Here is a 12,854-nt window from a genome sequence, read left to right on the forward strand (position 1 = left end):
GGAGGACCCCCCGTAGCGATGATGGTGATGATTTATAGAGCCGAAGTAAATCCAGCAGGACCCGAGCTAGGAGAGCTAAAAAGCGCAGTGGTTCCTCTTATTCACCAGTTCGTGTTGGATAATATAATGATCCTGAAGTTCTAGGGCCAGTTTAGCTGGTCTGCTGTTCGTTCTATGGGCTTCCGGTGGGTTTCGACCAGTGGGGAAAGTCGCTCTTAGCAGTTTCTTCTACTGTACGGAGTAAATAACTTAAGCCCAACGGAGGTTGCCATCGAACCACTTTATATGATCTCATTTCCTTTTGCTCTCCTCGCCTTTTCCCGGTTGTTTTCCAACTAAATCTATTCCTAACCCCTCCATCCGTTGGTTTCCTACTGGAGACTGGAGACTGGAGAATAACTAGCTTAACTCGCACTCTGTTTTAGTAGGCGCAAGGTAGGCGTGTGTGAGTGGGCTGGCCAGAGGCAGTGCAGTGTTTCTGGTTCAGGAGGCTGATGCTCATCCGGTCAGAGCCACTCAGGATGCGACGGGGCCCTCCTCCTTCCATGCAATCGTCGTGGGGGTTCGGAAGGAGTTGTCTGCAACTACTTACTACTAACTACTACTAAGGCTGCCAGTTGTTCGTTCAATTTATTCCTCCAATTCCCAGTTCTCTCCTGGCTTCTGTTGCGTGGTTGGTAGCAGCTTAAGCATCAGAGCACCATTGCTTACTGTGTCCACGGGTGTATGTAAGTAAGTATACCTCAAGGCAGAAACATTCATTCACTGCATGGGGGTTCATTCAATGGTTCTGTATACTCTGTTTCCTCTTTTTTTTTTTTTTGGACCTTTTGTAGTACTTTTCCCCTTGTTGTCCTGAGAACTTACTTTTTTTTTTTTGTTTTTTGAGACATCTCTCCTTAGCTTCTCATCTCTGCGATTCCCGTTCTTGCTCTCGCAAGGCGTTGTGCCTGCAGCCTCAGGAATTGCAATACGGACTGATGATCGGATGACGGAGTCTCGGCAGATGTCCACTCCCTCCGATTCAAGCGCTTTCCATTCATCATAAGTTGGGTCTCTTCATTCATAGTCTGATTCTCCTTTCAGAGTCAGCCATTCATTTCCACCCCTCTCCCTTCTCCGGTTCAGCCAACCATGGATGGGATTCGATCCGTTTCCTTGGTCGGTCATGTTTCCGACTGACTTGTCTACCTCCCAATTAATATATAGTCTGCCTGGGTCCGTCTACACGGTCCCCCTTGGAAGTTAGTAGTTTGAAAAAGGTGCACCCTCCCCTTTCTGGCCCAGTCAAAATCTGCGCGATTACGACCTTAGTCTACAACTGGAACTCTGCGACAGAAGGAGAAGCACCGGAGCCATGACAGGTGGATTGGCATCTCCGATCCAGGGGCTATCGGACTCCGCCATGCTTACCACAAGCACACAACATACTTGAGTTGCCGCTGGCACGTCGCACTGGAATCCAGCCAAGCGAGAAACCTGCCGACCTTTTTCCACCGCAGACAAGACCGACAGCTCGCCATCGTTTATTAGTACCAATCGATGGATAGATCAATACGCCATGCTTGCTCTGTCCTCTTTCATTGGACTGGCGAAGGATAAACAAGAGAAAATATTTACTAGTCGACCTGCCAGAGAGGCAACTTATTGGGGAGATCTAAGGTACTAGACTCAAAAGAGGGAGAAGCTAAGAATAGTAGCCACTACCATCGGTCCTTCGTGGTAACTTTTTTTTTTCTTTTTGCTCAAACTTGTTTTCTACTCCGTACTCAATCTTCTCGTCGTTATTTTCCTTTCCCTTTCTCTGCGTTTCTTTTCCTTGCCTACCTTACTGCTTTAGTAAAGACGCTAACCAGCGGCGCAACTGTACGGGGAAAAAAAAGATACTTCAGGTCTAGCGCTGTGCCTGCATTACCCGACATGGAAATGGGAGCCACGCACTCGGACATACGTAAGTAACTGCGTTCTGAGGGTGATGCCCGGGGTTGACGTTGTCCGATCGGGTCCATGACCCCGTAGTCCGTTTCGATTGATCCGGGTGAGCCATGGGTGTTTTACTTTGGGGAATGGACGTGTCATCCTAATTGATCTGGGCCTTGGGACCTCAGGCAGCACACTTACAGTATGTAAGTATTGCGGTGGTAGTGGCCCCCTCTTGCATCTTCTGCACAACACCCGAGCAGCCAACCCCTTTCAGGCTACTATTACTTACTAAGTATTACCACTGTGGTCAAGGCTCCTCAACTCCAACCAACCATTCCTAATATTTAAATGTTGCATAATGGATAATTATCAATTGAAAGTCATAACCAATAATGTTATATTTCGTAAAAACTATGGATAATTTACTCCTCTGTAACTACTACTCCATCTGTTCTCCAAATCTAGCCCGTTCCTTTTCCATCTTCGTCTTTCCTCCTGACGGGGACTGACCGACCGCCCTGAAGATACCGCCCGATGCCGGTGCGAAGACAGGATCTGCCCCGCGCCCCCCGAACAATGCATACCCCGTGACCTGGTTCTGTCGGCTACGGAACTTTCGTTGTTCCCCCCCCTTTAGACTGCTTCCAGAAACCGAAGTCAACACGATCCACTTACCTACGCGGTATTATTCTCTTGACTAAGAGAGTCAGATTCATTCACTAATTACGTGACCGCATAGAGATAATTCTACCACCCTAATAAGTCCACTAACTTCTTTAGGGACTGCCAAGGACTGTTCTGGGAAAGTAGGGTCGTTCATCATTCAGACTCACTCTATCGTTATCATAAATTTATATAGCGACGGATGCCTTGAGTGGCTTGGAAGACAAACCACACCACTGCCCGAAACAATATATATAACTTCAACTGTTATACGTGCCAGGACCCGCATATTGGAGCCTCTGACGAGTACCATTACTCATCGCCTAAATCAATTCATGTCACCGATCTAATTACCATTGAAAGACATACTATCCACTACTACGTACTACTACTATTCTGCAGTACTCTGACCTGTCACGCAACCAACCAACCAACCAACCAACAACATGGACGTTGAGGAGGTCGATCTTTTCCGTGGCTGGCCCAACCCCGCCTTGCTGCCCACGACGGCCTTGGCTGAGGCCTCAGCCAAAGTGCTGGCCACCCCGGCCATTTGGACCCCGGCCTTGATGTACGGCCCGGATGAAGGGTACCAGCCGTTGCGCGAACACATCGCTCGCTGGCTAACGACGTTCTACCAGCCACGCGACCGCATCACTCCCGAGCGAATTTGCATCACGGGTGGCGCCAGTCAGAATGTAGCCTGTATTCTGCAGGTCTTTACTGATCCCGTCTACACGCGCAATGTTTGGATGGTCGCACCCGCCTACCATCTATCTTTTCGCATATTTGACGATTCCGGCTTTACTGGTCGCCTGAGGGCCGTTCCCCAGGGTGATGCGGGGTTGGATTTGACCTATCTCCGACAGGAGCTGCTTATTGCCGAGGAGCGGGCAAGGAGGGAAGATAATAACGCACCGGTACGTTGATTTGCTTTGGTCTGCAGATGGACGTTTACATTCTACTCCGAAGATGCTTAGGGGACTGACATGGTTCATATGACTGACCCGTACAGAACTACAAACCTACTAGGCCATGGGGTAAGGTTTACAAGCATGTCATCTACACTACCCCCGCCTTTTCCAACCCGTCAACGCTCACCATGTCCTTGCCTGATCGGGAGAATCTGGTTCGCCTTGCGCGCGAATTCGATGCCTTGATCATCGCCGATGATGTTTATGACTTCCTTCAGTGGTCACCAGACCCCGCCAAGACATTACCGCAGCCCAACAGGGCACATCTACCCCGTCTGGTGGATGTGGACCGGTATCTGGACGGGGGACCCCAGGATGACTGGGGTAATGTGGTGAGCAATGGAAGTTTCAGCAAGCTGATTGGGCCCGGTATGCGGACTGGTTGGGCGGAGGCTACCGAGAAAGTAGCATATGGTCTGTCGCAAGCGTACGTGATCCCGTGAGGTGGTCTTGCTGGCTGCTCTCGCTTGTCCCTTGCTTTATCCTCCCCTACCTGGTAGGCTAACCTTGTCCGGGACACAGAGGCTCAAGCCGGTCCGGAGGTGCGCCGTCGCATATGTGCGCCGCTATCATTGCGCAGCTGTTCCCCACGGGGATTTTACAGGATTTCGTAGGCGATGTTCTGCAACCGGCGTACGCCCGCCGCTATCACCGGATGATGTCTGCCATACGTGAGCATCTTGTTCCCCTCGGCGTGGGACTGCCTCCAGTTCCTGATGTCGCAGGGGGCTACTTCATCTGGCTTCGACTCCCACACCCATTACGGTCGAGCGAGCTTGTACCCGTCGCACTGCGCGACCAGAAGTTGATTGTAGCGTCTGGTAATGTCTTTCGGATAGATGGAGATGCGGCAGGGGACAAGAATGATTTCGATGACGGCATGCGCCTCTGTTTCGCGTGGGAGCAGGAGGATAAACTCGAAGAGGGGGTGCGTCGACTTGCATCGGTCATTCGTGAAGCCCTCAAGTAAACCAAAATGGTGGCGGACGCTGCGATGATGGCTACCAAGGGTGGACGGGCGGATCGGACCGCGTGAGACCTTGGGTGTGGAGGAACTGTAGTCTTGTTGATATGGACGAAGCACCCCCATCACAGGATAATCATCCAGCGCCAAAAGGTAGAACTCCTGTCACGCTCCGAGTTAATTCTCCTGGGTGCATCGTAAGAAAGAATGGCCTGGGGTCGAGTGATGCGGGCGGAGGCGGTGGGCGGCCAGTCAAGGCGCGAGGCCGGGGAAGGCAGATGACTCGGGGCGAGCATCTGCACGGCACCTGCAGTCAACTTGCATATATAGACCGCAGTAGCGCAGTCAGGGGCACTTTTGGAATCATAGGCTGCAGGCCAAACATCACGCTTTCCCGACATTATTCAGCGCCTAATCCCGCAGCACCATGCTTGAGGAACCTTGGCCCTCCTTTTTTTTTTTTTTTTGCCCGGAATGGACGCGTCAAATAACTCCTTCTGCCAAGGGATGCCCAGCGGAACCAGGCGGGCACCGCACACATTCTTCTCGCGTTCCAAACCTGAGATTGTTGTCTAGCTAAATCATCCAAACATGGCGGAGTTCAACCAACAATCCGGCTTCCGGGCCGACCATCTAATCAGACTCTGTTCAAGTCCGTAACGCTGTACAACTTCTGGACCATGCAGGTGATTGCTGCTGATGCCGAGGCTAGTGATGGCTAGGTTGTTTCACGGGCAGACCACGACCCAAGGTTAGCGGCCGATCAGTCGGGATGGGTTAATTAAGGAAGAAGACTGTCTCCTCTGCGGAAAGCTTGGTGCACTGATTCCTTACCCACAGTGTAGGATATTTTTATCTCGATCGGGAAGAAAGAGACGGGAAGACTGAGACATATCGGACCGTGGACTTGGCTATCTACTAGTAGCATGTAGTCTACTACGGAAATCGATTCTACGAGTAGGAGAAGATTCATGTTGTAGAGCACCCGTAACCCATTCTTTTGGTGGGAAGGTACAAAGTTAACTAGTGGTTAATTTCTGGTTTGCCCCTGGATGATCCTCCCTCAGCCCACTCGCCTCTCTTCACTCGCCGGGCCCACCCGTCCATGCAGGACCAACCTTTTCCTTCCCGCCTGAGTCAAGGCATCTACCAACCTTGAATCCAAGGGGACTGACTGACGACTCATTCTACGGCTGAACAGCATGCGGAAAAGTATATTCCGCCGAGAGTATATACGTATAGCCGGCTAATCAATGGATTAACTAGCTTTTCTGCCGTGGAATCGATAAATCTGACGCAGCAAGTGAAGCTTATCGAGATGAGGATGCCACGGCCGCCCAGGAGCCCCGGCATTACTGCCCAGACTGGCGTCGGGGGAACAATGGGCCACGAGGAATGTCTAGACCTGCTCAATCAGGCAGCCTCCAGTACTGGAAATCACACTGGAAAGCTGGTGCGCGGAGCCCGAAACTCCTCCCCATCGAGACATACCGTATGGCGGGTCAAACCCAGCATGGCAGAGGATGTGTCCCGTCCACAGGGTCGCCATCCATACCAATGCCTGAGTCTAGTGCGTAGCGACCAGCTAGCTGCCCTGGCGCTGTCAAACGGCCAAATTCCAGCAACAAGCCATGCCGGACGATCGGCTCTGCAGCCATGGCCGAGAGATAGAAATGCCCAGTTGTCTACGATCTGGGCCACGGCGAATATGTTGATCAAAACCCTGGGAGGTATATTAGCCTACCGGATCCGCTGATCGACTGGGGATTTTGATCTTTTCCTTTGGCTCTTTTTCTCTCTCCTCCTGCCACCTCCCCCTCTCCTTTTCCGACTCCCTGGGCCTGTGCTTTTCGGATCGGATCAGATTTCGTTCGTTTTGTTTGTCGTCTACGCATCCTTGGGAGGTAGGCTATCCCTCGTTCAGTCACTAGTCACGGTTAGTAGAGAGTCGTGGGACTCTTTGCAATTCGCTCTCTTCGGTCGTTCTTTGAATATCCGGCAGCCTAGACTATCTGGCCCACCAGCATTGGAGAGTAGGACTAATAGTAGTGTGTGCGTGTGTATACAACTACACCCGAACTTCGGTAGGTAATTAGTCCATGGCAGACACTCTTTCCCGCACTGTTTTCCCCACCACCATTCACCAGCACCACCACACACACAAGCTCTTCGTGGCCCACCATGCATGACTCCAGCCGGTTCGGCAGAGTGCAATGCTGCTGCTACTACCTGCACTATTATATCAAGCGACCGCGAGAACGATGGCCACCAATGAGTACCGACTAACCCCCGTCTAGTGCTTTATCGATTCGTTTCATCCCCTGACCCAGGCGTTTCAAGCAGCGGTCGGCAGACGACGACCATCGCAGCTAATTGGTGTGAGTGGAGCGATCGGGGCGCGTGATTGGATCTTGAGCAGCTTTTCTTGCAGACGGACCTCCACCATCTGGCGATAGTCAAGAAGTAATTTCCAGCGACGGCCAAGGCATCGCAGTCCAGCCAGCACCAATCGTTGGGTCAGGAACGGGGCAAGTTTGTGCCTGGATCCTTTGGTCCCTCCCGCCGGTGCCAGCAAATCTTCCCCCCTCCACTTTAACCCAAGTGTAATAACCTTCATTTACATCGGCCGCTTCCTTCATCCCAGCTGTGTGATTTCTTTTTATTCTCCCCTCCTCCATTCCTTTCTTTCCCCGTCAGTTGTGTCTTTGCCGTGGGAAAAGGCAGTTTCCGAGTGTTACTGTCTTGCTGTGTGTTGTGTGTTTTTGTGTGTTTTTCTTACATTCATTCCTTTTCTACTACTTGTCTCCCCTGGCGGCTGATTCGCGCCCCTCCATACATTCCTTGCTCTTCCCTTATTTACTCCTCCAACTACAACCACTTTTATCCAGCTCACCGTCTGACCCCGTCGTGTGACAAACCACTTCTGTTGGGGCTCACACGATCGTGTCTGGATATTTCTTCAGTACTGGTTACTGAAGTGTTGGTCGCTCGTCAGCGTTCCTCCTTACTATATTACTGTCCCTTCTCGCTCTTCAGTTCTCTGCCGGCTCAGTGAACCTCGCTGTCTTGACGATGGCGTCTCTCCACACTTCCATCATGTTGTTTGTGTCGTACGTCTTCCTGCTGCTGAGTGTGCCAGTGGCCTTGGTCAATGCTGTCCCTACGTCCGGCTCTGTCGATGTGACATCCCATCTGGCGGTGCGCGCGTCGGACTACTGGGTGGGAACAATCAAGCGTCAGGGCTCTGTGCCCTTTGGCAACACCACCAGCAGCTATGCCATCTACCGCAACGTAAAGGACTACGGTGCCAAGGGTGAGTCAGACCTCCTTACATGACTGGTATTTGCTGCTGACCCAGACAGGTGACGGTTCTACCGATGATACTGATGCTATCAACAAGGCCATCTCCTCTGGTGGCCGCTGCGGTTCCGGTTGCGACTCGTCTACCACCACCCCCGCCCTGGTGTACTTCCCAGCGGGTACTTACGTGGTGTCCAAGCCCATTGTGCAGTACTACTACACCCAGCTGGTCGGTGATGCCAACGACCTACCTGTCCTCAAGGCTGCTTCGAGCTTCAGCGGCATGGCCGTCATTGATGCCGATCCCTACGACAGCAATGGCTCCAACTGGTACACCAACCAGAACAACTTCTTCCGTGCTGTTCGCAACTTTGTCATCGATCTGACGGCCATGCCTGCATCCTCGGGCGCGGGTATTCACTGGCAGGTCGGCCAGGCCACCAGTCTGCAGAACATTCGCTTCGAGATGGTCAAGGGTGGCAGCAACAACAAGCAGCAGGGTATTTTCATGGACAACGGATCGGGTGGTTTTATGTCCGACCTCACCTTCAACGGCGGTAACTACGGTGCCTTCTTCGGTAACCAGCAGTTCACCACCCGTAACCTGACCTTCAACGACTGCAACACGGCCATCTACATGAACTGGAACTGGGCCTGGACTTTCAAGTCGGTGTCGATCAACAACTGCCAGGTCGGCTTGAACATGTCCGCATCGCCGTCCAACCAGACCGTCGGATCTGTCCTGATGCTAGACAGCACATTCACTAGCACTCCTACTGGTGTGGTGACTGCCTTCAGCAGCGACAGCATTCCTACTGGTGGTGGTGCATTGGTCCTCGAAAATGTTGACTTCTCCGGCGCTACGGTGGCCATTGCTAGTGTGAACGGCGACACCATTCTCAAGGGAGGCTCTGTTGTTTCGAACTACGTGCAGGGCAATGTCTACACGCCGGGCAGCACCTCCAACAGCACCGTCAGCAAGCGCTCCCCTGCCGTTGAGGCCGAGGATGTTCATGTGGTCACCCAGACCATTACCGAGACCATTACAGCCTGCGGTGCCGACTACGCCACTGAAACCGCTGCGGGTTCGTTCGGCACGGCCTCTGAGGCCGGAGCAGAGGGTTCGACCACTACCGCGGCCGGTGGTGTGCTGCCTTTGCCATCCATGTCTGTGCAGTACCCGTCCGCCGGTAGCTACAGCTGGGAAGGATTTGACAGCGAAACCTCCCAGGCAACCACGGCCACCAACGAGGCTTCTGTCCCTGCTGCCGGAACTTCTGCCGGGTCATCTCCTGCCGTGCCCACTTCCCAGTCGGCCGGTGCCTCTGTTGTTGCCCAGGGCTCTGGCTCTGCGTCCACTGCCTCCAGCACCTCGTCTTCCGGCTCCTACTTTGGTACTTCCAGCAACTCCACCGGCCAGTGCTCGACCAAGACTGTCACCAAGACCCGTATCGAGACCACTATTCCTTCCCAGGCCATGGCTAGCTCGCTTCTGACTAGCTCTGGTAGTGTATTCGAGAAGTCCAAGCCTTTGTACGCCTCCTATGCCGCTTCTTCCTTCGTCAGCGTCAAGTCGGCCGGTGCCAAGGGTGACGGTACCACCGATGACACGGCCATCATCCAGAGCGTTCTGAACAACGCGACCGAGGACCAGATCGTGTACTTCGACCATGGTGCCTACATCATCACTGATACCATCAAGGTCCCCAAGAACATCAAGATCACTGGTGAGGTGTGGCCCATGCTCATGGCGTATGGCGACAAGTTCTCCGACCAGAAGAACCCCATCCCTATGCTCCAGGTCGGTGAAGCCGGCGAATCTGGCTCGGTTGAGATCAGCGACCTCGTTCTGGAGACCAAGGGACCTGCTCCTGGTGCCATCCTGGTGCAGTGGAACCTCCAGGCCGCTTCCCAGGGCTCTGTTGGTATGTGGGATGTCCATGCCCGCATTGGTGGCTCTGCCGGCACTGAACTTCAGTCCGATACCTGTGCGAAGACCCCCAGCCAGACCACCACGGCCAACGAGAAGTGCATTGGCGCCTTCCTCCTCTTCCACGCCACCCAGAACGCCAGCGTCTACCTGGAGAACACCTGGTTCTGGACTGCTGACCACGACCTTGATGCGTCCGGCCACGGGCAGATCAACATCTACAACGGTCGCGGTGTCCTCCTCGAGAGTGAGGGACCAGCCTGGCTGTATGGCACGGCTGCCGAGCACAACCAGCTGTACAACTACCAGGTCTCCAATGCTAAGAACGTTTTCATGGGCCTGATCCAGACCGAGACTCCCTACTACCAGGCCAACCCCAACGCTCTGACTCCCTTCACCCCGCAGACCTCCTGGAATGACCCCGACTTCTCGTACTGCACCACGGACTCCTGCCGCAAGGCGTGGGGTCTCCGTGTCATCAACAGCTCCGAGACCTACATCTACGGTGCGGGTCTGTACAGCTTCTTCGACAACTACTCGCAGACATGTCTGGCCACGGAGTCCTGCCAGGAGAACATTGTTGAGGTGGACTGCTCCGACGTGCACATCTACGGGCTGAGCACCAAGGCCAGCACCAACATGATCACTTCGTCCAGCGGCGATGGCCTTGTCCCGCAAGAGGGCAACGAGAGCACATACTGCTCGACGATCGCTTTGTTCGAGCAGTCCTCATCGATTTAATTTGTGCTTTTACATCAGAGACAATACATACATACAGTGATAAAGCAGTTGTTTGTTTCGATGCCCGTGGAGGAAAGGGAACTTCGATGCATTTGGGATGGTTGATTGTTTGTTGGGGAACACATACGGATATACCACTCTGTTGTTACATTTTATATTTTTGCCTATCCATTCATTTTATTCTTCGATTCTTATCCCATTCGTTCCATCCATTTGTTGTATACAGGCCTTGGTAATAGTCGAAGTGGTAGAGGGGGGTTAGCAGTAGAGGTGTTCCGCATGTGGCTATATAGTAGTTGGAATAAAAAGTCAATGACCAGATTGTTTCTACTAGATACTAAAATACCATAGATGAAGTTCTATTCAGCTCATGATCTTCATTCCATTGACATTGATACTCTACATACGTACACGTCCCGCCATCATCATTGTTCCCCCCCTATTATTATCAGCGCCCCTTATCTCTTAGTTACCAAATAGCAATAGTTAACTTGATCCATCCACTTAATACGCTCTATCTTCTTCCCCCTTCACCTCAACCTCATGATATCATTCTCTAGTAGTAACACTCACAACCTACCCGCACCTAAAAGCCACGACAACAACAACAACAACCCACACGACCAAACTACTGATCGTACATGACAAGATAGACAAAGAAACAAACAAACAGTGTTGATTCAATTCAGGTGACAGTTCTTACTCCTTTCTAATCCATTTTTTTCTCCCCTCTTTCAAATGATCTGTATTGTGCATTGTCTTGTTTCATAGTATTCACTATCTTATTGTATGCACAATAGCCATTTTCTAGTCAGTTATAGGTAGACTAGTTTGGGCAGAGAGTGGATGTGAATGTGTAGAAAGTGGGGTATTGTTGAATAGGATAGAAGGGATATAGATGTAATAGGTGAATGAAATGTATTGATTTATTGATGAAATGGTTGTTTTTTGTTCTTGGTTCAATTGATAATTGGTGTGTTTGGTGAGAAGATGGAATTTGCCCTGTCTTGGTCTGGGAGTAAGGGGACTTGGGTGGGCTAGTCGGTTGGTTTAGTATTTAGTTTGTTTACTGCTTTGTGATGGATGATGTTCTGGTTTAGGTTTCTTTTGGTTGTTTGGGGTAGTGTATTTATTGATTCGATTCGATAATCTCTTGCGAGTATTTGTTAGGTTAGTCTGTTGATCTATTTTGAGATGGTTTGGCCGGTAACAATATAGTATTCTTTCCTATTGTGTGAGAGATTATGGTGATGATGATGTAAAGGTATTGTAGGATAGTTGTGCTGCTGATATTTCCATATATTATTTGTTGCATCGTCGGAATTCTACAGATGAGAGTGGCGTGGGAGAAGCGGATGAACTCTTGAGGGACCAAAAGGTATCAATGGGTGAGAGACAGCAGTCCTTGCCCTGCTATTCTTCGCAGTAATGTTTGTGTGTGTGTGTGGTGTTTGGTGAACGTTCGTTGACTTTTCGTAGGGGGCTTTTTTTTTCATTGGAGGGTAGGGCTACATTGACTCCGCGGTGCAGCTGGGAAGGAGTTGGGGCTATTTGCTTGACTGGAGGTTAATGTAGCTGTGATTATCTCCGAGTGTTAGCACAATCTGATGTGTCCTATATTCCCAACGATTGGCTTTGTGGCAGCAGCTGGATACGTATCTGCATTCCTCTGGACTTGTAAGGATATCAAGCCAGGAATCTTTCCGATCCCTCTCTTCCGAGTGGAGTGTTATAACTGGCAGAAGACAATCGCTCCTGATGGTAGAAGAGTACCAACGGGTCGTTATAATCGTCCGGTGTAGTGTGAGGTCGACATGAAGGACAGTGTTTGGGATTTGCAGTTCTCAATATCGTCCGGTCCCAATTGGGGCACTGGCGGATTGGATTGATCAAATGTCCCTCAAGACATCTGTGGGTCATCGTAGTCTTTGCTGTTTCCTCTAGGGACTGGCCACAGTAGAGGAAATCATATCTACTAACTCATGAATGTCATTTAGCAGGACCAAAAGATAGCACTGTTGAATGACGAGCAGTACGCTAGATGAAGAGGCAGACGAGAAACCTTTCACACTTGGCACTTTGCAAGATGAAGAGAGACATCCAAGACTTGTCAATAATTTTGCTTGTCAGCAAGGGGAAGGCGGGGGGACTGTTTGGAAAAATCCTCATCCTGGTTGGAGCAGCTCCAGTAGGAGATATGCACAGCTCCTTTCCCTGCTAGGAATAGTGGAGGAAGACCTGAGGACTGAAAGGTATGAGATGAATGAACCAGGCAAGACATGCGGGTGGACAACGTCCGAGTCAAGCAGAACACCATCCTCAATGCTGCCACTGCTATAACGCCAGGGCTGATGCTTGT

General features: G+C 51.4%; 3 protein-coding genes across 3 annotated transcripts; all 3 read left to right on the plus strand.

Annotated features, from left to right (window-relative positions):
- Window positions 1–2,587: 2,587 nt before the first annotated feature.
- BDQ94DRAFT_33903 (aminotransferase-like domain-containing protein) lies at window positions 2,588–4,590 on the plus strand. Its single transcript, XM_026775525.1, has 3 exons — window positions 2,588–3,506; window positions 3,602–3,987; window positions 4,083–4,590. Exons 1-3 carry the CDS (start codon window positions 3,033–3,035, stop codon window positions 4,528–4,530), a joined length of 1,308 nt encoding a protein of 435 aa, XP_026626239.1. The 5' UTR covers window positions 2,588–3,032; the 3' UTR covers window positions 4,531–4,590.
- Window positions 4,591–5,673: 1,083 nt separating this feature from the next.
- Window positions 5,674–6,463, plus strand: BDQ94DRAFT_33921 (uncharacterized protein). The gene has a single exon (XM_026775527.1). The coding sequence runs from the start codon at window positions 5,843–5,845 to the stop codon at window positions 6,278–6,280; it is 438 nt and encodes a 145-aa protein (XP_026626240.1). The 5' UTR covers window positions 5,674–5,842; the 3' UTR covers window positions 6,281–6,463.
- A 906-nt stretch (window positions 6,464–7,369) lies between these two features.
- On the plus strand, window positions 7,370–10,581 carry exgO (exo-beta-1,3-glucanase Exg0). Its single transcript, XM_026775526.1, has 2 exons — window positions 7,370–7,837; window positions 7,887–10,581. Exons 1-2 carry the CDS (start codon window positions 7,597–7,599, stop codon window positions 10,493–10,495), a joined length of 2,850 nt encoding a protein of 949 aa, XP_026626241.1. The 5' UTR covers window positions 7,370–7,596; the 3' UTR covers window positions 10,496–10,581.
- The last annotated feature ends 2,273 nt before the right edge of the window (window positions 10,582–12,854 follow it).

The sequence above is a fragment of the Aspergillus welwitschiae genome (genome assembly GCF_003344945.1).
Source record: "Aspergillus welwitschiae strain CBS 139.54b unplaced genomic scaffold BDQ94scaffold_16, whole genome shotgun sequence".
Taxonomy (NCBI): domain Eukaryota; kingdom Fungi; phylum Ascomycota; class Eurotiomycetes; order Eurotiales; family Aspergillaceae; genus Aspergillus; species Aspergillus welwitschiae.